At 40.5% G+C, this 27217-nt stretch overlaps 1 protein-coding gene and 2 pseudogenes across 1 annotated transcript in view; 1 reads left to right on the forward strand and 2 right to left on the reverse strand.

Moving 5' to 3' along the window:
* Window positions 1-8555: 8555 nt before the first annotated feature.
* Window positions 8556-27217, reverse strand: part of GTF2E2 (general transcription factor IIE subunit 2) — a 68372-nt gene continuing 49710 nt past the window's right edge. The window contains exons 6-7 of the mRNA XM_077772981.1: window positions 10582-10697; window positions 8556-9069 (exon numbers count right to left, since the gene is read on the reverse strand). Of these exons, the coding sequence (XP_077629107.1) occupies window positions 8953-9069; window positions 10582-10697 (233 nt within the window). The 3' untranslated portion in view covers window positions 8556-8952. The remainder of the gene's footprint in view (window positions 9070-10581; window positions 10698-27217) is intronic.
* Window positions 16043-16417, forward strand: LOC144239422 (thymosin beta-10 pseudogene; annotated as a pseudogene).
* On the reverse strand, window positions 19177-19974 carry LOC144239431 (tetraspanin-17 pseudogene; annotated as a pseudogene).

The raw sequence follows: 27217 nt of genomic DNA on the forward strand, positions 1-27217 counted from the left end.
CTCATTTCTGAAATGAGTTTAGATGAGAACAGAAATCAGTTATCAACCTGGTTTACGATGCTGGTGAGCACAGGCTTGGCTAGAAACTACTAGCAATACACACCTGGCAGTAAAATATCTTACCTTAGAATCCGGGGTGGGGGCCTTCGTGTGTCTCCTTGCCAAACAAGAGGAAGTGCCTGAGACGTCCAAAATGCATTTCCAGACCTTAACCTTTAATAAAACGGGATGGGGACCGGCCATATCACCAAAAGGGCGACATAGGTCATTCCTGACTCTGCTTCCCTTCATGAGAACAACTATACAAGGATAAAATACCAGAGAGAATTCTGGCACACAAAGGCAAGGCTGAAGCACCCTCCTGCACCCCAGAAGCCAAGACAGACGGCATCAGAAGAATAAAGGAGCAGCTGCCCACAGACTGCTCTGCCCTCCCCCCGGGCCTGTGGTTCCTCCCGCGGAGAAATGGCCCGGGGTGGCCAGCAAGCTCCCCGGCATCATGGGGCACTTCTTAGGAGCCCCAACGCCAGTCTGGCCACACGGAGATTTCGGGGGAACCTACGGAGCTGGACCACAAGAATGTGACGCTGACAAGAGCAGGGAGGAAGGGCTTCCAACAACCCGCCCTGGGATCTCAGCAGCCACATTCCCACCCACAGCACCTGAGGAGCGGTCGGAGCTGGCGGCTTTGTTGTTCGTCTGCAAAAGCAAGTAGTGACACAGTCTGACCAGGGAACTCGGTGGGGTGCAGGTCTGCGTGATGTGGGTCCTCAAATGAAGAGACTTTGCAGTCCTGGAGGGAGTGGAGTCACGCGCCTGGCCAGTGGGGAGTGTAGCTCAGCCCGGCCCGACCAGAGAGCCTGGCCAGAGCAGCTCAAGAGCCGTGTAGCCCGCAGCACTCAAGTAGTCGGCAGGCAGACCTCGGTGGTCTGCCAGGCAAAGCCAGTGGCTCTGCTCAGCCAGAGAACGTGGCATGTGGGTTGGCGTGAGTCACGACAACAGTCTTGGGGTGCCTGGGTGGCTCAGTCGGTTAAGCGGCTGATTCTTGATTTTGGCTCCGGTCATGATCTCACTGTTCAGGAGTTGGAGTCCCGTGTTGGGCTCTCAGCTGACAGCACGGAGCCTGCTTGGGCTTCTCTGCCTCCCCCATTCACACTAAAAAACTTTTAAAAAAATTATTTAAAAAAAAAAAAAGACCAAAGAGTCTCACTGGCCTTGAAGCTAGTTCCCCCGCCAAGCCTGCACAGGGAAACTAATTCAAAGCCCCAGCCGTTGCTGAATACGGCGTCCAGCCCACCCAGGCAGGGAACCTCACCAGAGCACGCAGGGGGCTGCATGGACCATCCAACAGACCTGCTTACGTAGCACTTGAACAGAAAGCAAGGAGGGGCGCCTAGTTGGCTTAGTCAGTTGAGTGTCCGACTTCAGCTCAGGTCATGATCTCACAGCTTGTGAGTTCGAGCCCCATGTCGGGCTCTGTGCTGACAGCTCAGAGCCTCAAGCCTGCTACTGATTCTGTGTCTCCCTCTCTCTCTACCCCTCCCCTGCTCACACTCTGTCTCTCTCTTCTCAAAAATAAACAAACATTAAAAAAAAAACAACAACAACAGAGAGCGAGGAGGGTGCTCCCCATCCCCAGAGCAGAACCATGGGCCTCAGCTAGCCAGGGAATTCAGTGTACAGCCATGCCTGATGTGCAGAACCAAACAGAGCCATGCAGGCTGGCCCTGGGGCCTGTAATGATGCCCTCCCAGGGCAGAGAAGCTAATTCATAGCCCCGCCTACTGAGTACAGTGCCCAGTCCTGGCCATCAAAAGCGCCTGACCACAGAACCCAGGCCACTGGAGCCCAGCCTACAGAGTCACTCTGACAGGGAACCAAGCCAGCAGTCCTACCCAACTGTTCTCGGCCAGTAACACCCCAAAACCCCTGACCTCAGAGCCTGGGCAGTGGCTTCACCAAGAAACAGACCTGACAGCAAGCCTTACCTCCCTAACAACGTTACTAGCAGACACCTCCAGAAACCAAACTCTCTCTGCCAAAGGAAACATATACAGTCTAAGAGAAATGGAGATCTATGCACTGCCAAAGAATTCAAAATAATCCTTTTGAAATTTAGTGAATTACAAGAACACACAGACCACAATGTCAAAAAGCAATTAATGAGCAAAACTACAAGTTCAATAATGAAATAGAAAGCATTTAAAAAAAAAAAATCCTAGAACTGAAAATACAGCGACCGCACTGAAGAATTTAATTAAATTTCAAAAGCAGACTCACCACTGTAGAAGAATCAGCAAACTGGGGAAAAGGACACTAGAAATTATCCAGTCAGAGAAGCAAGAAGAAAAAAGAATGAAAAGGAGTTAGAAAACCTATGGAATTTACTGGACACAATCAAAAGAAACAATATTCACATTATGGGAATTCCAGAAGGAGAAGAGAGAGTGTGTGTATTTAACGCAATAACAGCAAAGGGCTTCCCAAAGCTGAAAGAGAAATTTACATCCAGATCCCGAGGCCCAAAGGACCCCAAGTAAGTTGAACATGAATAGGGATACACCAAGACACGTTAAAAAAATTGTCAAAAGTCAAAGACAGAATTTTGAAAGCAGCAAGAGAAAAGGAAATTATATACAAAGAAACCCACCTATGACCATCGGAGGATTTCTAATCAGAAACATTTCAGGCCAGGGGAGAACAGGATGACCTATTCAAAATGTCGAAAGAAAAATAAACTTGTCAACCAAGAATTCTATACCTGGAAAAGCTGGCCTTTAGAAATGGAGATATAAAGACTTTCCCAAACAAACAGAAGCCGAAGGAATTAAACTCCACTAGACCTGCCTTACAAGAAATGCTAAAGGGAGTTCTTGGAGAATAAAAAGACACTAATTACCACTGAAAAACCACAGAAAGAGTAAAACTCACTGGTAATGGTAAATATATAGTCAAAGATTCTGATACATGATAAAACCAGTTCATAGTTCACTTAACAACTCTAGTTTAAAAGAAATAGGAAAAAGAACAATAACAATCACCTATTAGTTTCACAATAGTAAAAATACGTACACTCCAATATCAGTAAGATAAAGTGTGAGCAGGAGGAAAAGTAAAAGTGTAAGGGTGAGAAATCCTATCGAAATTGTTATCAGGTTGAAATAAAGTGTTATAATTTTAAGATATTTTATATAAACTTTATGGCAATCACAAGGGGAAAACCTATAGTAATAACACAAAAGAACATGATAAAGAAGTCAAAGCATACTAATATGATAAGGCATCAAAAAAACAAAAACAGAGAGGTACCTGGGTGGCTCCGTCAGTTAAGCGGCCAACTCCTGATTTTGGTTCAGGTCATGATCTCCCAGTTTGTGAAATCAAGCCCTGCACTGATTAGGGCTATTACTGCAGAGCCTGCTTAGGATTCTCTCTCCCTCTCTCCCCCTCCCATTCTCTCTCTCTCAAAATAAATAAAAATAAACTTTAAAAGAAAGACACAAAAACAGATAAACTTTGAAACAAGGAATAATGGATCTATAAAACTACAAAAATTAATCTAAAAAATTTAACAAGATAGCAACTATAAGTCTCTACCTATCATCAATAATTTCTTTAAGCATAAATGAACTCTGCAACTGATACACACACAACACCTGACTAAATTAAAAAACAAGATCCAATGGGGAGCCTGAGTGGCTGAGTCAGTTTAAACGTCCAGCTCTGGCTCAGGTCATGATCTCGCGGCTCATGGCTTCAAGCCCACATCGGGCTCTGTGCTGACAGCTTGGGGCCCGAAGCCTGCTTCAGATCCTGCGTCTCCCNATAAACATTTTCTTAAATGATAAAAAAGAAAGAAGATCATCATATATTAATAAAAGGGTCAATTCTTCAAGATCTGACAATTATATTTATGCACCAATATCAGAATACCTAAATATATAGAGCAAAACCTAACAGAGCTAAAAGGAAAAATAAACAGTGATACATTAGTAGCTGGGGGCTTTAATACCCTACTCAACAATGAATGCACCATCCAGATAGAAAACCAGCAGGAAACAACAGATTTGAATAATACTTACAGACCAAATTGAGCTAACAAATATATACAGAACATTCTCAGGCACACATGGAACATTTTCTAGGATAACCCATATGGTAGGCCAAAAATTAAGTCTCCGTACATTTAACAAGGTTGAAATCATGCCAAATATGCTTTCTAACCACAATGGTATGAAACTAGAACTCAATAAAGGAAGAAAAACTGGAAAATTCATAAATACATGGAAATTAAGCACTCCTGAACAACCAAGGGATCAAAGAAGGAATTAAACAGGAAATTAAAAAGTATCTTGAGACAAACAAAAATGGAAATACAATCTAAAAAAACTTACGCGATGCAGCAAAAGCAGTTCTTAAAGGGAAATTCACAGCAATAAACACCTTTAGAAAAAAGACTTCAAATAAACAACCCAAAGCATTAAGGAACTAGAAAAGAAGAACTCAGCCGAAAGTGAACAGGAGGAAAGAAATAATAAAGATTAGAGCAAAAAGAAATAGGATACAGAACAGATAAACAATAGAAAAGATTAATCAAAGAGATGATTCTTTGAAAAGATAAAATTGACAAACATTTTGTCTAAATGTTTGTCTAAAACCAAGAAAAAGAGAGGATCCAAATCAACACAATTATAAATGAGAAAGGAAACATTACAACTGATACCACAGAAATACAGAGGATAAAAGGCTCTTAGGAACAACTGTATACCAACAAACTAGAAGAAATGGAAAATACTTTTTTAAAATATTGTTTTAATGTTTTATTTATTTCTGAGAGAGAGAGACAGCATGAGCAGGGGAGGGTCACAACTCCTATTCAACATAGTACTGGAAGTGCTAGCCAGAGCAACTAGGCAAGAAAAAGAAATAAAAACCATCAGAACTGGAAAGGAGGTAAAACTGTTTCTATTTGCAGATGACATGATGATTTTAAATAGAAAAAATCCTAAAGACTCCACCAAAAAACTGCTGGATCCAATCAACATATTCAGTAAAGTTGCAGGAAACAAAATTAACACGCAAAAATCAGCAGCTTTCCTATATACTAACAACAAATTATCTGAAAAAGAAATAAAGAAAATCCAATTTTCAAAAGCATCAAAAACAACATAAGAAATACTTAGGGATAAAGTTAACTAAGGGGGTGAAAGATCACTACTCTGAAAACCACCAGACATTCATGAAAGAAATTAAAGAAAAATAAGTGGAAATGGAAAAGTATCCTGTGTTCATGGACTGGAAGAATAAATAGTTAAAATGTCCATATTACCTAAAGCATATACAGACTGAATGCAATCCTTATCAAGATTCCTATGGCATTTTCTACTGCAGTAGAAAAAACACTCCTAAAATTTATATGGAACCATGAAAGACCCCAAATAGCCAAAGCAATCCTGAGAAACAACATACTCCGAGGCACCACACTTCCTGATTTCAAGCTATACTATAATGCTATAGTAATTAAAACAGTATCAACTAGTACCAATAAATAGTATCAACTAGTAGTTGACAAGGGAGCCAAGAACACTCAATAAGGAGTCTCTTCAATAAATGGTGCTGGAAAAATTGAACATTCATCCATAAAAGAATGAAACTAGACCTCTATCTTATACGACTCTTAGAAATTAACTGAAATGGATTAAAGACTTACATGTAAGAGTGGAAACCATACAATTCCTAGAAGAAAACCGGAAAAAAGCTCCTTGACATGGGTCTTGACGATGATCTTCTGAATACCAAATACAAGCAACAAAATTAGAAATGAACAAATGGGACTATACACATGAAACCAAAAAGCTTCTGCACAGCAAAGAAACAATGTACAAAAGGAAAAAAACCTACAAATCGGGAAAAATTTGCAAACCATATATCTGATAAGAGGTTAATATTTAAAATATTTTTTTAAAAAAATTACAAGAAGAAAAAAGAATCCAACTAAAAAGTGGGCAAAAAAACCTTACACATTCTTTTAAAAATATATATATACAAGGGCGCCTGGGTGGCTTAGTCGGTTGAGTGTCCGACTATCGCTCAGGTCATGATCTTGCGGTTCGTGGGTTCGAGCCCCACGTCGGGCTCTGTGCTGACTGCCAGCTCGGAGTCTGGAGCTTATTTCAGAGTCTGTGTCTCCCTCTCTCTCTGACCCTCCCCTGCTCATGCTGTCTCTCTCTCTCTCTCTCTCCTAGAAAAAAAACAAAACAAAACCAAAAAAAATATATATGCACACACACGCACACGCACACACACACAAATGGCCAACAGGCACTTGAAAAGCTGCTCAGCATCACTAGTAATTAGGGAAATGGAAATTAAAACCACAGTGAGGTATTCTGATGCTATTAGAATGGCTAGCATCAAAAAGACAAGAAACAACAAATGCTGCCAAGGATATGAACAGGAATCCCTTGTGCACTGCTGGTCAGACTATAAACCAGTATAGCCACTCCACAAAATATGGAGGTTCCTCAAAAAATTAAAAATAGAATTACCATGTAAATTAGCAACCCCAATTCCGGGAATGCATCCAAAGTAAAAACAAAACAAAAACAGTATGTGAAAGAGCTGTCTGCACCTCCATGTAAACAACTTAAGTTTCTATCAACAGATAAGTGAATGAAGATGTGAATGGAATGAAATATTGTTCTTTAATAGAATACTATTCAGCCTTAATAAGGATGAAATCTGCCATTTGAAAAACAACATGGTTGGACCTTGACAGCATTATGCTACGTGAAATATGGTAAAGGTGAATTCTGTGTGAGCTCACTTATATGTGAAGCCAAAAAATAAAATCTCAAAGGCAAAGATATCGATTTGTGGTTATCACAGGCAGAAGTCAGGCAGGGGAAACTGGACAGAGCTGGTCAAAAGGTATAAACTTCCAGTTCCAAGGTAAGTAAGTACCAGCATGTAATATACTACAGTTAACACTGCTGCATGGTATATATGAAAGGTATATATGACATATATTAAGAGTAAATTCAGAGAGTTCTCACCACAAGGAAAATAAATTTGTTTCTATTTTTTTGTATCTATATGAGATGGTGGATATTATCTACTGTGGTTATTTCATAATATATGTGAGTCAAATCATTATGCTGTACACCTTAAACTCATGCTGTATGTCAGTTACATCTCAATAAAACTGTAAAATAAACAGACTGATGTACATAGACCACAAAAAAGTAGGTATACTTGGAGATAAGCTTGCTTGGGAATTTTTACAAGAAAATTAGTTTTATGTCATAAGACATTAAAAGTTTGAAGAGTTTCTCCTTACCAGCAAAAAATCCAAAAACAAAAACAAAAAAATCTGATACAAAGGCATGTTGAGTTTCCCATGTTCTAAAGTAGCGTGGGGAGGGGCACCTGGGTGGCTCAGTCAGTTAAACGTCCGATTCTTGATTTCGGCTCAGGTCATGATCTCACAGGGTCAGGCTCTGCACAGACAATGAAAAGCCTGCTTGGGATTCTCTCTCTCCCTCTCTCTCCCCTCCTCCTACGTGCTCTTTCTTTCTCTCAGTCTCTCTCAAAAATAAAAAAGTAAACCTTAAAATAAGTAAATTACCATAGGGAGCCTTAGTTTTACATTTTTTGGGGCCACGATACAATAAGGAAGTAAGCAATGAGAGAACTACGTAAATGGATAAGAAATAGGATAAAAACTAAAACAGCAAAAACAGCTCATCTGCACCGAGTACTTGCTGCTCTGGGTTTGCCATCACACCTTTTTTGAGAGCACTGAACCTTATTTTTATAATCCACTGCAATTTCACTTTATGATATGAGGACTGTATGGATCAACCCAAAGGACCCCATACCATGTAACAAGCAGACGAAAGGAAAACAGGCAGTCTGCCATTGAAGGCTGAAATAACCACACAGACTTCCTTCCTATCAATCACCATGACTGCTAAGAACCCGCGTATTAGATAATGGCTCTCATTAGCTCGGCCAGTGACGGGGAGATAGAGGGAGACTTCCCCAGAAAAACGTCACGGTCAAATCCTATGAGGGTCAGGACAGGGTGAAGATGATGTTCGGGCTGGCGAGAAGACTCGATCCATCTTTGCTGGAGATGGCATGGGCCCATGACTTGCAAAATCCAAGAAGCTAAATATTGAATTATGCGGGCTCCATGCTGACAGTGCAGAGCCTGCTTGGGATTTGCTCCTTCCTTCTCCCTCTGCCTCCCCCGTTTTCACACATGCACGCATGCTCTCTCTCAAAATAAATAAACTTTAAAAAATAAACAATACTGACTTAGGCTTTTAAAAGAAAACCTTAAAAATCACATGTAGTGTATCTTTATTGTCACATTTGCTAACAAAGGGGACACCGTGTGTTCCAACTGTGAAATCCATATGCTCAGCGCCACAGCACAGATGACAGCATCCAACACTGTCCCAAACATGCATCCTGTGGGAGTGAAAGACCAGAGCTGCCGTCTGCCACTGCCATGAACAGAAAGAATACAAACTGAATCCACTAATATCTTAGAGTTCCTTCTACAATGATTTTATTATAAATATGTCCTTTTGGAATAAACAAAACTGCATTCCAGACTATCGGCAAACTTGTCCTAAAGTAAGAAAGGAAGGAAAATGGAACCAGGAACCACTGAGAAATAGAGATAAGTAGCAAAGACACTTGCATGCCATGCTAAGCGCCTTTCCCCGGAAGTAAGAGAGGGTTAACAGCAAATATCACATATCTCATTAGCCCATTCGATTAAAGAAAGCTTGGAGTTTGGTGACTTGCTCTTGTTCTGTAAACTGAACTGCTCCTCTCCTCAGTCCTAAGGAGAATGGGAAGACAGTCTTCAGAGCCCAGCATCAACAAGAAAGACCTTGACATTGTATTTAACTCTTTGCTCACGAATAAAACTGCTGGCTATTTGCCAGGAGCAATGTCCGAGTAGTCCTTCAGCACTCCAGCCAGATGTTCATTGTGGGTCTTAAACCGTCGCTTTTTCTGTGAAGCAGGCTTTTTCCTTCTCTGAATAGGGGCCTGCAAGAAAAGTAAAAACCCATCCAGATATTCAGAGGGGCAGAATGGTGAGGACTGACTAACAATGCTCTTACACCAGCAGCAAAGAAACCTTCTCCCTGCTCAGTGGCCCAGCCTCACATACCAATCCCCAGCGCCTAGTGCAACGGAGCACTGTGACAGTGCTGTGCACACGCCCACCGGGACCACCTTCCCAGAACTATGCTCCGCACTAAATGAATTAAAAAAGAGAGGCAAACCATGAGAGACTCTTGAATGCTGACAAAAACTGAGGACTGATGGATGTGGGGGGCAGGGAGGGATGGGCATGGAGGAGGGCACTTGTGGGGATGAGCACTGAGTGTTAATGTGGAAACTAATTTGACAATAAACTATTTGTAAAAAAAATAAAATAAAATAAAAATTAAAAAAAATAAAAAAAATAAAAAAGAGGCCGTAAAGCTCTTTGTTTTTCATCTCTATCATCAGGTTTAAAAGCATATCCAATAAAAAAATATCTGAAATATGGCAAAATACAGAGATACAGCAAAATTGGGGAGTGGATGAGCACACGAAGATTTGTTGAATATTATTCTCCATTCTTTTCTGTACACTTGAAATTTAAAATCACACGATTAAAAAAAAAAACTCACAAAGCAATGATAGGAAAAAACAGCTCACAAAGTGCTGCAATACACTAATTCATGGAGATCACTGGGCAGTAAATCCTGACTTTTAAGGAATCCTGAAATCTCACTGCATCTCTCTCTCTCTCTCTCCTCTCTCTCTTTCTCTCTCTCTCTCTCACACACACACACACACACACACACACACACACACACACACACAGCAGGCTACAGAGACTGATGGTACATCAGGGAAAGGGGAGTGGCAGAGCAGCTACAGTTGAGGGTGGTGGTGAACGATTCCCCCGACTGGATTTGTGGTTGGACTACAGACAACTGGTTAGCTGGTACAAGGCAATTCGGATCGAAGTTGTCTTCCAATTACAAACCCCTCCTCTGATCAGGGGACTATAAGATAATATCTGGTTCCTAAGGAACCTGAAAGTCAACAAAGACAACTCAATGTGATATGTGATCAGGGCTAAGGCAGAGCCACGAGCCAAGACCACAGGGCTCATGGAGCAAGGGGAGGGGAGCACAATTAAGGTCTTAAAGGCCAAGATGATGAAGCAGGCTCCTTTTAGAAACTGCGAGGGCAATTGGGCACTAGAAAACATTCAGGATGACCTGACCTAAGAGTAGTCACTGCTAGGACGAGGGCTGGAGAGGGAATGAGGAAAGCTCTCATAGGCCTGGGTAACGGCACCCAGGCAGAGGTGGGGCAGTGGCCCTTAATACACCAGACAGGATCTGGCTTGCATCTAAGATCACTGATTAGGACGCTGAGAAAAAACTGGAAGGGAGAACTGATTATCTGTTCTTCGGAGAGAACAGAAAGCAGGCTCACAGTTCAAAGAACAGAAGATTATGTTTTTCAGGGCTTTTTTTTTTCCAGGAGACTACTTACCACTTTCTTTGGTCCAGATTCCTGCATGGAAGAAATACCCTGTCGCTTCAGATATTCTTCAATTTTCTCCTCATCCATTGAATCCACGGTGACACTCCTCCAAAGTTTCTGAAACTCTGCCAACAAGATAGTAGTTATTTTACAACAGATATTTACAAGCTATAGTATCTGTGATAGAAAGCCAGGCCTAGATAGATCTCTTCTGGTCTAAATTAGCACACCTGAGATTTCATTATACAAACAAAGGAAGTGAGGGGCGCCTGGGTGGCTCAGTTCCATTAAGCATCCAGCTCTTGCAATCAGAACTTGATCTCAGGGTTGTGAATTTGAGCTCCTTTTGGGCTCCAAGCTGGGTGTGGAGCCTACTTAAAACAACAACAACAAAGGAAGTAAGACAAGAACATTGAAGTGTTGGACCGTGAGTAGCAGAAGGGTCTGGGAACACAGACTGACCAGAGCAGTAGTGTTCTATTCTTAGTCTAGTAAATGAAGGGCCATGTCATTGAGAATTCCCTGCTTTCCTGAGGAAGAAGAGCAGTTGTCATTTTTAGTCCAAAAATCAATTCTCTCCAATGAAATAGTTCAAAATTCCTGCTTATCCTCTGAGCTCAGTATACTTCATTTCTTTTCCCTATCTGTAAAAACAAATAAGAAAGGAGATGGGGAATCAAGGCTTTATATGAGGATAAGGAGTTATAAAAGTTTAACAGAAGAGACTTTTGAAACCAAATACCTGAAGATGGGTGACTAAGAGGTCATAAAGACTCTTAACAGAGTTTGGGTCAGTTATTTTTTAGAATGGCCCTCAACTTGGGGTTGTCTGATATTCTTCACGACTGAACTGAGGTAGTGCACTTCTGGCAAGATTATCACAGGAATGATGCTATGCCCTTCTCAGTGCAAAGCGTACATGATGTCAGTGTCTTATTACTGAGGCTGATAAACTGATCACTGGCTAAGCTGGTATCTTTCAGCATTCTCCACCATGAAGCTATTATTTTTCCTTTTGTAATTAATAAGGACCTTATGGGGAAATCTACTGAGACTAAGCAAATATTCTGTTTCTCATCATAGTTTTTGCTAACTTTAGCATCCACAGACAGCTCCTGCCTACAATTATTACTTATGGGTTTGCTTAATGGCAAATTATTTCCATCATTCCTTCCAGATGTGTCTATTAGAATTCTACTGTAAGAAAGAACTGTTCTTTCTCCATTTATTCAGTTTGTTTATTTGATGCAGTATGGTCTCGTGGATACTTATTTCATGGATTACAATTGATTACTATCATCATTTTGCTGTTCAAACATGCTGGCTTTGGTCACTGAGAGCCCCTTCAGATTGTTCCTGTATCTTCTTAACTTGCTTTTTCCCTTTTTATTCTTTGGTACTTTTGTTTGTTTTGCTGAGCACTTATTTTCGGGTACCAAAATATGTTCCAAGTTCATCTTGTATTTCCCCAAACTTGGAATCAACCAGTTCATCAAGGAGTCCTGACTACTTTTATGGGAGAATGCTGTTCAGAAACCAAGATCAGGAAGTGTCTATGTGGCTTCGCTGGTTAAGTATACAACTCTTGGTTTCGGCTCAGAGCATACTCTCTTGGTTCGTGGGGTCAAGCCCCATATCAGGCTCTGTACTCAAAGTGGGGACCCTGCTTGGGATTCTCTGTCTCTCCCTCTCTCTCTCTCTCTGCCACTCCCCCACTCACGTGTGCATGTGCACTCTCTCTCAAAATAAACATTTTTTTTAATCTTAAAAAAAAAAAAAAAAAGGAAGAAACCAAGACCTGGACATTGTTTTCTTTTTCAGTCAGGATATTTTTTTCAATAAGAGCCAATGATTAGGGGATACTGAATTTAATGGCAGATGATGTGTTTTAGCAGAGGACCTCGAAGTATCATGAAAGTCAGGCATGCTCTAACTATAAAAGTAAATAAAATAGAAATGGATTTAGAAATTTTATAACAACAACAAAAAAAAACAGGCTAGAATTTATAAAGTCAGATTGGAGCCTCTGAACTGAAGAAATCCCTGTCCTACTTGAACTTCTAAGAATGAAAACCTTGTAACAGAAAGTATGCCAGAGAAGGGAAGGAAATAAGCAAACTCATTAAAGAGGTTTTACTTAAATTCCCAAATAACTCATTCACATTTGGGTTATGCCCAGACCTTTCCTGTGAAATGCAAAATCAGCAGAATTGTACAGTACACAGCCTGGGAGCCAGACGGCCTGAAAGTGAATCCAGTCATTCCATTTACTATGTAACATGGGGCAAGTCACTTAGCTTCTCTGCCTCAGTTTCCTGATCTGCAAAACAGGGATAATAATACCTATCTCACAGAGCTGTGGATATTAAATGAGCTACTATATGTATCGCCTGCAAAGAAAAAAGCACTATCTATACCTGTTACAGGTATCATCATCAACTGACATCTATCATCTCTTATTTCTAGCTGCTAACACCACTAAACGAAAGCAGTATAAAACACCTAAGAAAAGGACTGCTTAACAAGTAGATATAGGATGATCTCATTTACGTAAAATAGGAAAAAACTAAAATTCTAATAATTTATTTAAAAACAGAAAGTACACACATATGAAATGAATCATAAAGGTCTGGAAAAACACACACCAATCAATATATATCCCTGGAGAGGAATGAATAAAGTTTGCTTGGTGAATTTTCACTTTTGTGCTATACATTTCTTGACAAAAAATTTTAATATGCTGTGAGATACTTATATTTCACTAGTATAATTTTTTCAAATACATGGGAACATAAGAATAAGAAGGATCATACTATAATTAATACACACTGCTTTTTTTTTTTTACATCCACATTAGGCTACAGGTCCTAAGAGTATTCAAGTTAAGGTGTACCTCTACCATTAGAAAAGAGCAGAGGGGCAGCCGGGTGGCTCAGTCAGTTGAGCATCTGACTTCGGCTCAGGTCATGATCTCGTGGTCTGTGAGTTCAAGCCCCGTGTCAGGCTGTGTACCTACAGCCCAGAGCCTGAAGGCTGCTTCAGATTCTGTGTTTACCCTCTCTCTCTGCCCCACCCCTGCTCGTGCTCTGTCTCACCCTCCCCTCTCAAAAGTACACATAAAAAAATAAAAATCGTAAAAAGGAGCAGATTCTCATATAACAATGCATTACGTCTTCCTGCATTTTCCTTGTTATTAAGATGCTTCCTTTTTCCTCACAAATATTATTATCCATTTTGCACCTCCAAATACAAGGACATTTCTCAATTCACCTCATCCCCTAAAGTACTAATCCTAAATTTTTGACATTAAATGATTTCTCGTGTGTGACAGAAAAATGGTTCCCCTCAAAATGTCTACATCTTAAACCCCAGAACCTGTGAATATATTACCTTATATGGGAAAAGGGACCTTGAAGATAGGATTGAAAATCTTAAAATGGGGAGATTATCCTGGATTATCTGGGTGGGCACAACGCAATCAAATGATCCATATCAGGGAAAGAGAGAAGACGGAGAGTCAGTGGAGATGTGACAGCAGAAGCAGACAATTAGAGGGACGGATGGTGATGAGACAAAAAATCCAGGCTCCTCTACAAGTTGGAAAAGGTGAAGAAACAAATTTTCCCTGACAATCTCCAGAAGACAGTCAGCCCTTGCTGACGTAGTTTAGACTCCAAACCTCCAGAATAGAAAGTAAATGAATAACTTTGTGTTGTCTTAAGCCACCAAATTTATGGTAACTTGTCATAACAGCAACAGAAAACTAATATACATGGCTTTAGATTCTTCTTCTTTAAAAAGTATAATTTAAGGGGCACCAGTGTGGCTCAAAGAGTCTGACTCTTGATCTGGGCTCAGGTCATGATCTCAGGGTTTGTAAGATCAAGCCCCACACTGGGCTCTGCATTGATAGCATGGAGCTTGCTTGGGATCCTCTTTCTTTTTCTCTCTCTCTGCCCTTCCTTCTGCTCTCATGCGTATGCATGCTTTCTCTCAAAAATCAGCATTTTTTAAAAGTATAATTTAAGCGATGAGGTTATACAAACAACAAATATTTGTTGAGTACTGTCACTAACATGGCGTTACATGTTGGACATCTGTAAAGAAGACACATGGTTTGTGTGGCAGGGCAACTGGGCAGAAAAGGCAGACTGCGGTTGGGAAGGCTAAAAAGAACTTGGCCATATCTTATGTTCTTACTCATCCTATGGAAATAGAACCCTGAACAATGGCACTTTTTACTCAGGGTAAAGTGACACCAGCACAAGAGGCAAAGCAAAGAAGCCCTGAGGTAACTCTGAAAACTGCTTTGCAATGGGAGAAACATAACCCTCAAAGGGAAATATACTTCTGAATAACTACTTTTTAATCTTCTCTTTATTATTAAGGTATAATTTGTAAAGAAGAAAATTCACACATTTTGTTGTACAGTTCCTCAAGTTTTAGCAAACATACAAGTCATGTGAACACGATCACAGAAACAACACGGAACAATTAATTCCATGAGCGCAAAACACACCCCATGCTCCAAAGTCAACCCCTCTACCCACCTTAAGCCTCTGGCAACCATGGTATTATCTGTTCCTACAGTTTTATTTCCCAAGAATATCACAAATGTGTCATATAAAGAGAACACAATATGTAGCCTTTTGAATTCTGACGTCCTTCACTAAGCATGACACTGAGATTTAACCACGCTGCTGGGCATGTACCTTTCTTCCTTTCTGTTGCTGAGCTATATTCCACTGCAAGGATGTATCACACTTGGGGGCAATTAAGGGGAAGTTAATGGCCATCTGAGTTATGTCCAGGTTTTGGCACCTAAGAGTAGAGTTGATATTTATAAATGTGTATGGACTTTGAGTGAATTTGGGTAAAAATCTAAGAGTAGGATAGCCGAGTCTTACCATAATATACATTACAATATAGTAATAAACATTTTAACTTCCCAAAGAGTATCTTTGGAATCAGAATACACGTTATGCAAAAATTAATTCAAAATGATCCAAGATCGAAATGTAAGAGTTAAAACCATAACCCTTAGAAGAAAAAAACCGGAGAATACATCGTTGTGATTAGGAAGTGTTATCTTGGATAGGATGCCAAAAGCACAAACAAAAGACCAACAGATGAACTCCACTTCATACAAATTAAAAACTTTTAAACCTCAAAGGACCCTATCAAGGAAGTGAAAAAGACAACCCACAAAATGGAAGAAAATATTCAGAAAGCATGTATCTTATTAGAGCCTTGTATCCAGAATAAAGAGCTCCATAAAAGAAAAAACAACAACACACACCTAATTTTTAAAATGGACAAAGAATTTGAATAAACATTTCTCAAAAGGAAATACACAAGTGACCATTAAGTGCATGAAAAGATGCTCAACACCATTAGCCACTAGGGAAATGCAAATAAAAACCAATAAGATACCATTCGTTTCCCATCAGAAAGACGGTTAGAATCAGTGTTGGGGTCTCTTGCTGCAGCGACGCGAGTGGGAGCACCAGTTGTCCGGCTCGAAGCGGAACTCCACGAATCGCTGTAAGAAAATGGCAGACAAGCCAGACATGGGGGAAATCGCCAGCTTTGACAAGGCCAAGCTGAAGAAAACGGAGACGCAGGAGAACACCCTGCCGACCAAAGAGACCATTGAGCAGGAGAAGTGGAGTGAAATTTCCTAAGAACCTAAAGGATCCCCCAACCCCCGTCATCTTCGAGACACCCTAGTCGTGATGTGGAGGAAGAAGAGCCACCTGCAAGATGGACACGAGCGACAAGCTGCACTGTGAACCCAGGCACTCTGTGCCGACACCACCAGCCTGCGGGTCTCTGAGGGGACCCCCCCCCGCCACAATCGGACTGCCAATATCCGGTTTGCCCTGGGATATTATAGCAAATTATTTGTATGGTTAATGAAAATAAAACACATCTCGTGGCAAGAAAAAAAAAAAAAGAATCAGTGTTGGCACAGATGTGGAGAAGCTGGAACCCCCAAACAGCACCAGCGTGAATGTAAAATGACGCAGCCAAATCTGCAAAAGCAGCTTGGCAATTCCTCAAAAAGTTAAAGAATTACCACATCCCACTCCTAGGTGTAGATCTAAGAGAAATTAAAACATGTCCACACAAAAACCTGCACACAAATGTTCACAGTAGAGGGGCACCTGGGTGGCTCAGTTAGTTAAGCGTCCGACTTTGGCTCAGGTCATGATCTCACGGTTCATGGGTTTGAGCCCCGCATCAGGCTCTGTGCTGACTGCCAGCTCAGCACCTGCAGCCTGTTTCAGATTCTGTATCTCCCTCTCTCTCTCTCTGACCCTCCCCTGCTCACACTGTCTCTCTCTCTAATGAAAACATTTTAAAAAAATGTTCATAGTAGCATTATTCATAAAAGCCAAAAAGCAGAAACAATTGAAATCTCCATCAGCTGAGGAAAGGATAAATGAATGTGGTATATCCATACAAAGTAATATATTTTTTTTAATTTATTTTGAGAGAGAGAGAGTGCGAGTGGGGGAGGGACAGAAAGAGAATCCCAGGCAGCCTCTGCGCTGCGAGCTGTAGAGCCTGACACGGGGCTCGAACCCATGAACTACAAGATCATAACGTGAGCCAAAACCAAGAGTTGGATGCTCAACTGACTGAGCCATCCAGGCACTTCAAAAGTAATATATTTTTTTTAATGTAAGCACTTAAGGCTTTATATTTCCTTTTAACCACTGCAGTAGCTGCATCCCAGATTTTTGATATGTGTGCTTTGCTTTCATTTAATTCAACATATTTTTTTCACTTCCCTTGTGATTTCCTCCTTGAACCATGAATTATTTAAACATGTTATTTAATGTCCAAATAGTTTGGAGTTTCCAAATAGATCTCTTATTTCCAATATAATTCCATAATGGTCCAAGCACATCCTTTGTATGCTTTCAATTCTTTTATATTAATTAAGGTTTTGTGGCTCAGAATACCATCTGTTTTGGTGAATATCCCAAATGCACTGAAAAGTATTCTACCGTTTATTGGCTAGTCTGTTCTATAAATGTCAGTTAGGTCAAGTTGGTTGATAGTGTTAAGACTTTCATATCGATACTAATTTGCCATCTACTTGTTTAATTACTGAGAAGTGTTGTAGACTTCCATCTTAACTGAATTTGTCTTCCTCCTTTCACTTGTATCTATTCATACCGCATGTGTTTGGAAGCTCTGTTGTTATTTACATATTTAGGACTTAATTCTTGGAGAATTAAATCCTTAATCATTACATAATATTCCTCTTTATCTGTGGTAATTTGCTCTCAAGTGTACTTTGATTCTAGCATTCCTTTGATTAGTATTTGCATGGGCTATCATTTTAGATCCTTTTACCTGTTTTTCAAGGGAGAGAGAATTTTATGAGTACAAGCTGTTGTTAAGTTTATTTTTGAGAGAGAGAGAGAGAGAGAGAGAGAGCGAGCGCAGCTTCATGACTGGGGGACTGGCAGAGACAGAATCCCCAGCAGGCTCCACACAGCATGGAGCCCAGTGCAGGGCTCGATCACACAACTGCAAGATTATGACCTGCCAAAATCAAGAGTTAGATGCTTAACCAAGTGAGCCACTCAGATGCCTCACGAATTTATTTTAACATGCAGTGTTATATTAGTTTCAGGGAAATGATATAGTGATTCAACAATTCCATACATCACCTGGTAGTTACCATGACACACGCACTCCTTAATCCTCATCGCCTACTCAAGCCATCCCACCACCCTACCTCCCTCTGGTAAACATCAGTTTCTTGTCTATAACTGTTGTTTCTTAATTTGCCTTTTCCCCCCTTTGCTTGTTTCTTAAATTCCACAAGTGAAATCATACGGCATTTGTTTTTCTTTGACTTATGTAGCTTAGCATTATACTCTCTAGCTCCATCCAGGTTGTTAAAAAGATTTCATTCTTTCTTATGGCTGAATAATATTTCATATTGCATGCGTGAGACACACACATATATGGATAACATCTTAGGGAGGGGGTGGTTCAAGGTTTCGTTTGAGTCGTCTGTGGTCATTGTAGCCATCATCATGTTGGCTTGATGAGAGGCAAGCAAGGGAGAGAAAATTCTTGGACACATTTTGGAGTCTGAGACACTGAGGCCAATGTGGACTCCTGGCAGGGACAAGGTCACAGCTAATAAGAAGACAGCTCTGAGCTGTGAGAGGCTTGTTCCAGGCAACAGCAGGCCATAAGCCTGCCGCACAAAGTCATATGCAGAGAAGTGTGTCCCAGCCTGCGTCAGGACATGGCAGACCCCTCCCACCCCACCTGGCCTGCACCCTCTTAAGCTGTGCCATTCCTAGTCTCCTCATGAACCCAACACCCAACACCAGTCCAGATGGTGGCTCCCTGTGCACATTCACACAGACACAGCCACCTACAGGACAGGCAGCCCAGGCAGAGGTACACAGCTTCCTTCATGAGCACACAGTGCACCCACACGCAAGCTCCACATGAAGCTCAGATCCAAGCAAAAACACCTGCAGCCTTGCCCATCATGGGCTCAGTGGCAGGGGAAGGGGGGTGGTCCCTGGGTAGGCCAGTAGCATGGCCATGCCCAGTGTAGCAGCCTCACCAGTTGGCCTTTGCTGTCTTAATGTCCCTCCATTCTGGGCCAGGAAGATACCAGAGATCTGGAGGAGGGCAATGCCCACAGAGACCCCAGCCACAACTATCAGGATGTCCTGCAGCCACTTCTCAAACTGGCCCACGCAGCCTTTGGTGTAGATGGAGTCCCGCTGCTCCAGCCCTGGTCTGAGCCAACTATCACGGTCTCACTGGGTGCTGAGGACATCTGCTGGGTCCCTGACAAAGCAGGAGAAGGGGACCTCACAGTGCTCCCGGCACAGGTTCAGGTCGGTGCAGCTGAAATAGATACAACTATTAGGCCCTCAGGCCTCGCAGCAAAACCAATATTCCTGAGCAAAGCTGATGAGGTTCTGGAGGTCAGTGTCATCCTGACAGGCCTTGACATTGTTGTTGATGGAAGAAAATGAGCTGGTCTAAAATCCAGTTGTTGAATATGAAGGCTAGCATCCCTGCTGCCAGCTCCAGGAAGAAGATGAGGCTGAGAAACACAGCGAAAACCTTGAGTGGGAAAGTATTCTCCCAGAGAGACTCAATGCAGCCGGCAAAGTCCAGTGCCAACAGGACACCTCCAACCACTACAAACAGCCACGTGGGGTGGAGGACTCCCGGATCTGTCAGTCCGGAGATGCTGGAGAGAACGTCCTTCTCACCCAAGGCCCACAGGCCAATGGCCAGGAACAGGGATCCCAGCACCCAAAACACAACATTGAAGCCAAATAGGGAATATTTTCTGTAATAGCCAACTTCAAGTTCCTGGAAGAGCTGGTGCTTGCCCTGCATGGTCAGCGGCCACCCGCTGGCCAGAAACTGGAGCTGTGGCCAGCCCAGCCGCCCACGGGCCACCCTGGGCTAGAGCTGCCCGGGTTATACCACATCTTCTTTATCCATTCATCAATCAGTGGACACTTGGGCTGCTTCCAGATCTTGGCTGTTGTAAATAATGCTGCTATAAACACAGGGGTGCAGGTACTCTTCTGAGTTAGTGCTTGTATTCTTTGGGTAAATACCCAGTAGTGCAACTGAATGGTAGGACAGTTCTATTTTTAACTTTCTGAGGAACATCCATACTGTCTTCCACGGTGGCTGCACCAGTAACTCCTTTTACTTTTAATCCATGTCTTCATATCTAAAGGGAGTTTCTTATAGATAGCATATACCAGGGTCTCTCTTTTGTGTCTCAAAATCTGTCTTAATTATCATGTTTAGACAATTTACACCTGCCTTAATTATTATGTTTAAATAATTTAACAGTGAAAAGTATGTTAGATGTTTAAACAGATGAAAATCTGTCTTCATTATGTTTACATGATTTACATTTAACATAATTATTAATATGGTTGGAATAAAATATCATCTGTTTCTATTTGTTCCATACACTCCTTGTGCTTTTCCTTTTGTTTCTGTGTTCATGTAGATTGCCTGAATGTATTTTTTCTGATAACATTTTATATCTACTATTGGCACCTTATTTATGCATTTTTTATTGAGTACTTAACTGACACTTAAAAAGGTATTAAGTTTAGATATAGAACATGATGATTTGACAGGTGGAAAACGATTTCCACAGTAATTAAACACCCATCACCACACAATTACAATTTTTTCCCTTGTGATGACAACTTTTAAGATCTACTGTGTTAACTTTCAAATGTACAATACAGTATTTTTAACTGTGGTTACTTCTTTTTTGAAAACAGTGGTTTTAGTGGTTGTCCTGGGGTTTATAATAAATGTCTAATTAATTCGAGTGTAGCTCCAAGTAAATTATACCAGTTCACATGTAATGTAAAGATGTTATAATAGTATCCTTCTCTCTGACCTTTGAACTGTCATACATTTTACTTTTAAATTTGCTATAAATAGATTTCTATTACTTTTGCTTTATAATCAGCTATCTTTCAAAGCAATTACTAATTTTTTTAATGTTTATTTTTGAGAGAAAGAGAGTATACAAGCGGGGAACGGGCAGAGAGAGAGGGAGACACTGAATCCGAAGTAGGTTCCAGGCTCTGAGCTGTCAGCATTGAACCCAACGTGGGGCTTGAACTCTCCAACTATGAGATCGTGACCTAAGCTGCAGTTGGACACTTAACTGACTGAGCCACCCAGGCATCCCAAGAATGAATTTTTACTACATTTTTAAATGTAACTTAAAAGTAATTTCCTTACCAGAATTATCTGGTAATGCAGGTCTAATAACAATGACTTATCTCAGTTTCTGTGATACTGAGAAAATATTACTCTGAAAGACCAGTTCTCCTTCATTTTTAAAAGACTGTTTTGGGGGCGCCTGGGTGGCTCAGTCGGTTAAGCATCAGACTTCAGTTCAGGTCATGACCTCATAGTTCATGAGTTCGAACCCTGCGTTGGACTCTGTGCTGACAGCTCAGAGCCTAGAGCCTACTTTAGATTCTGTGTTTCCTTCTCTGTATGCTCCTCCCCCACTTGCACGAACTAGGTCTCTCTCAAAAATAAACAGAGCAGTAAAAATTTTTTTTTCAATAAATAAATAATAAAAGACTTCTTTGCTGGGTACAGAATTCTAGGTTGAAAACGGCTTCCCTTTTGATTCTTTAGAGATGTCACTGCATTGTCTTTTGGTTTCCATAGATTCAAACAACAATTCTTTCCTCTGTAGAGAGTTTCCTCCTCTAATTCCCTTCAGTATTTTGTCATCATCTTCAACTTTCAGCAAATAGAATATAAATGCCTGGCTGTTTTTCTGTCATTTGTTTTGGGGGATTATCTTGCTTTATATTCTCTGAGCTTCTTCAATTTTTGGTTTGGTGTCTATCATTTGTTTTTCAAAATCCTTGGCCATTATTTCTTTTTCCTATTCTCCTTCTCAGATTTGAATTACACATTCAGAACACTTGATATTATGTCATAGCTAATGGATGTTCTATTTTTTTCAGTTTTCTCTTTGTATTTTAGTTTAGATACTCCATACAGGCCTATGTTCGAATTTACAGATTCTTTCTCTGGTTATGCCAAGTTTACTGATGAGCTCATTGAAGGCATTCTTTTGTCTATTACTGTGTTTTTCCCTTCTAAACTTTTCATTTGATTTTCTTATAATGTCTCTTTTTTTAATGTTTTATTTATTTCTGAGAGAGCGAGAGAGAGAGAGAGATACAGCATGAGCAGGGGAGAGTCAGAAAGAGAGGGGGATACAGAATCTGAAACAGGCTCCAGGCTCTGAGCTAGCTGTCAGCACAGAGCCCGACCTGGGACTCTAACCCACGAACCGTGAAATCATGACCTGAGCCAAAGTCGGAAGCTTAACCGACTGAACCACCAAGGCGCCCCATAATGTCTCTCTTTGAAATATCCTACCAGATGAGTTTTTTTTTTAATTTTTAAAAGATCAGTTTATTTTTTTAACGTTTATTCATTTTTCAGAGATGCAGACAAACAGAGCATGAGTGGGGGAGGGTCAGAGAGAGAGGGAGACACAGAATCTGAATCAGGTTCCAGGCTCTGAGCTGTCAGCACAGAGTCCGATGCAGGCCTTGAACTCATGGACAAGATCATGACCTGAACCAAAGTTGGACACTTAACTGACTGAGCCACCCAGATGCCCCAATATCCTACCTGATCATACACATTGCCTGCCTTTTCGAAACCAGGGGCCTTAACGTATAAATCAGAGTTATCTTAAACTCCATGTTAACAGTTTCCAGTGCTTGTGCAGTAAGAAGTTTGTTAACTCCCTGGTTTCAATACTGTATTGCCCTCCTTGTACACACATACTTATACGTTATTTAGAAAAAGGATACAGAATATCTTCTGTAGGACAGCTGAGAATGAGATAAATAGTTTTTGTGTCTGGCTATGACTTTGACTTTCCTTCTGCTAGGCCTCTAATATGTCAAGGTAGAGTCATTCTATTGTGAGAACATGAACTTGGTTTGGAATCTGCTTTCGATACCTATAATGCACCACAGACTTCAAACTGTTCAAGCCACACCTTGTATCTAGGCTAGCAGCTTGTTTGCCAAAGTTTTTCTCAGTGTCTACTCAACCTGTTGTTTTATGTCTTCTGTTTAGGCTGCATCTCATTATGGCCTGTCTGCCTCCAAGCTCTTGCAACTCTCAGAGAACTCCACTGTTAACCATTACTCTACATCTCTTAGCCTGGTATGGGGTGGGAGCTCTCTGAAATTCTGACTAAGCCTTCATTGTGGCCAAGTACTGTTCTGGGTATCTGGCATGTGGCCTTCTCAATGTTCCTGCCCAACCCCCTCTGCTAAAGTTCTGGGCCCAGCATATATTCCTGCCCGTTCCCTAGGAATGGAAGGTTTTCTTTCTGCTCCATTCAAACCACAGTTTAAGGCTTTGGTCTCATAGTAGAGAGGCAGGAAGAAGGGCTCAGGGCTTCATATCTTTCCTGAACCATCTACCGTTCCTCTCCTCCAGGCCTGCCCAATGAGGGTGGTACCTAGCTCTAGCCTCGATCATTTTTGTAAGCATCCAGTAAAGTCTGTGGAAGAGCCTGCAAGGAGCTGTGAATTCCTATGTGTTCATAGCCCCCAAGGATTCTGTATCTTCCTACTAGTCCAATTCAAGCCTGTAGCAATTCATTAAAATGTTTAACTGAATTCTTCTGATTCGTGTTCATTCTGTCTGCCCCAGGTAAACAAGTGTTTGCATCCCTTCTTTTCTCGGAGGTGCCCATCTTTCCTGAGATTTCAGGTTAAGTGGTTGCCCTGGAAGCCCAGCTTTCAGATGGATTCAAGAAGACTATAACTCTGCAGCTATCTAGGGTTTATTATTATTGCTACAGGGGTGGAACGATGCTCTGACCAGCTTTCTCCACTTTAAGTGGAAGCCAGAAGTTCCCAACTATCTACTTTTCTGGCTAAAGAACAATGTGATTAATGCAACTAGCTCTGCTTGCTACAGACTTAGGTGAGAGAAAATAGCAGGTCAGACTTCTGAGTCAGCAATGAAAACATCACTTTAATTCCAAGAAAGCATACAATACTGTTTTAAAACCTATACCAAACCAGAATTATATATGTCTAATTTACCACAACTGCTAAAGGAAGTATGCCACCCTCAAAGTAGTTCAGGCATTTTAACCCATCACTTGTTACACTCTATCAACATGTAAAAACTGTATGCATTTATTTAGGGTAAGTACTACAGGATATAAATGTATAACAAACTGTAGGCTTTTCTTTTGCAGAAGAAAAAAAATAGAAAAAAAGTATAGATGAGAAAAATCTTTTACTCAATGGTAAACTTCAGTCAATGCACTTTTTACCAAGCATCTATGTTACTAGCATTGTAAAGGTTCAGTTCTTTGAAAGGCTGAAATTACTGTGACTTTCTACGTGATCTGTACAGAGCTTATATACTTCAGGCCTCTTCGGAACAATTACACAGGTAATAATACCTATTAAAAGTGATAGCAATGGTCTAGAAAGCGAATATGTATATTAATATACCACCAAAAAGAATACACAATAAATATAAATTTTAATGGCACAATGGAATTGAAAGTACATTAAGACAAAATCTAACTACTTCTTTTGCTAAAAAAGTGTTGCTTGAGCTATTTTCAGAGGAAAATCCCTGAATAAAAAAAACTCTTCAATGGCTTTGTTATTTTTCAATAAAACATTTCTACATTAATCCCTGCCTTTCCTTAGCTTTGTGCTGTTGCAGTATTTAAGTATTACATGTACTACATAAATGTACCACAGCTGCACAAATACTTAAGATGAACACTGGAAAGCGGGGCCAAATTTGAGAGGCAGGATTTCACAGGATCCCAAATTTAATTACATTTTAATGTACGGGGGGGACAGAAAATGTACAGTTGACAGAGGTACAAAGAGAAATAATCTGTTTTTCTTTAATTTTATAAAGTCATTGCAAGAAAAATACAAATTCAAGATAATCTTTATTTTCTACGAGCCTGGCAAAGTCAACTAAAAACATCTGGTACTAGTGAGGGTAAAGAAATGGATATTTTTTCATATGCTGCTATGAAGGGGTAATTTGGTTCCAAAATATTAGCGCAAACTTTACAGAAGGTATTAGACAAGGTATTGAAAAATTTTTAGGGGCACCTAGGTGGCTCAGTCAACTGAGTGTCCGACTTTGGCTCAGGTCACGATCTCACAGTTGGTGGGTTAGAGTTCTGCTTCGGGCTCTGTGCTGTCAGCCTGGAGCCTGCTTTAGGATTCTGCAGCTCCCTCTTTCTGCCCCTCCCCGACTCATTCTCATTTTCTCTTTCTCTCTCTCAAATAAACATTTAAAAAAATTTTTTAAAAGAAAAGGAAAATTTTTAAATATGCCTTACCTTCGGATCTCACAATTCTATTTAAAGAAACTACAATATGGAAATAATTAGACAAGTGCAAATATACTTATGTGTAAGTTTTAAACATTATTTATAACAGCATATAGGAAAACTAAAATTAAATTTCCACCTGGAAAGCATCAGAAGAACTATTTTAAAGCACATTCCATAAAATGGAATACGGTAGAGCCATTACAAAATAATGAACTAAAACAGCACCAGAGCCCCAGGAAGAGGAGTTCCTGTGAGAAGTCTTATATTGTAAGGATAAAGTTTAAACTGTTTAAGCTTCCAGGCAGAAAAGAATAAGACAGCAGCAATGAAAGAAAAATCAGTGTGTCACTGAACTTCTCACAAGGAACACCAACTAACATTATGTTTCTGCAAAAGATCAGCACAAATGTGGCCTTAAACTGCTAAGATGACTTTGGGTCTTTGCTAGGTAACAAATCCACTTAGTCAATTAGCCAGATAGCTAAGGAAATGGGAATAAATAACCAGGTACGATTCTGGTACTATCTGGTATTTCCAATTCTACTGATAATACCTAATATTACTGTTACTACTATTCTTACTACATGCCAGGCTCTGTTCCAAGCTCTAAGAACTTTCATATTAACTCACTTAATTCACATAAGGACCACAAGATAGATACCATTACTCTTGTTTCATAGATGAGGAATCTCAGAAGTATCTTGTCTAAGCTAACAAGGAGCAAAGCTAAGATACAAACTGACAGGTTAACTACTCAAACCGTGCTCTTAACCATTTAATTTTAATAAATTAGAGCATTTATATTGCCTCTAAATGAATAGAATCCTTATATAAAGAAAATGCCTTTGTGAAATAAGGCATATGCCTAAGTTCAGCTACGCTGCGTTCACTTACCTATTTGATTTTTTTAATTACCACAAATAAACTCTCTCCTTACTTGTTTGCTACTTCTCATTTTAGGACATCTGCTTCTATTTACAGATAAAATGAAGGGTGAATCTTAAGCATGACTGAAACCTTCATCATTCAAGATTTTATCTCTAGCTAAGACTGCCACCTACTGGGCTAAAACAAAAATCTTCTTCAATACAATGAGGATAAACCATTTTGAGTAATATATGAAAAAAGAGTGAGAAAGATAAATATTAAGATATGCATCAATCTTCAGGCCTTCTCTGTTTATACCATTAGCAAAGACTCAGGTTTTTTTTTTTTAATTTATGCCATAACTGACAATTTCAACTAAAACAACAGTGTCCCACCCCTAATGGTCAGTGGATGACATTCCCCGTGTCTCTACAGCACTTTACGAACATCATAATGACAGTATGCCACAGCTACTGTGAGTTCCCATGCCAATCTTCCCTCAGCCTTAGGTGAGCTCACAAACAGAAACCTTATTCACTTTGACGTCCCTTGTATCAGTGAATGTGTTAAATGAAAGAATTCATGAAAAGAAGCTTGAAGACAATGTATCTTAATTAACTGTTGTCTATTTTATAAACATAAACCGTACCTTCAATAGAATTCTCAACCCAGCTAGTTTTGCCTCCTGGGGGAACATCTGGTAATATTTGGGCACATTTTTGGTTGTCACACTGTGGGGAAAGGGTGTTACTGACATCTACGACAGCTAGGGATTCTGCAGAACGTCTACAATACAGAGTAACAACCCTAACACACACACACACACACACACACACACACACACACACA

The sequence above is a fragment of the Crocuta crocuta genome, unplaced genomic scaffold (genome assembly GCF_008692635.1).
Source record: "Crocuta crocuta isolate KB4526 unplaced genomic scaffold, BGI_CrCroc_1.0 scaffold140, whole genome shotgun sequence".
Classification (NCBI taxonomy): domain Eukaryota; kingdom Metazoa; phylum Chordata; class Mammalia; order Carnivora; family Hyaenidae; genus Crocuta; species Crocuta crocuta.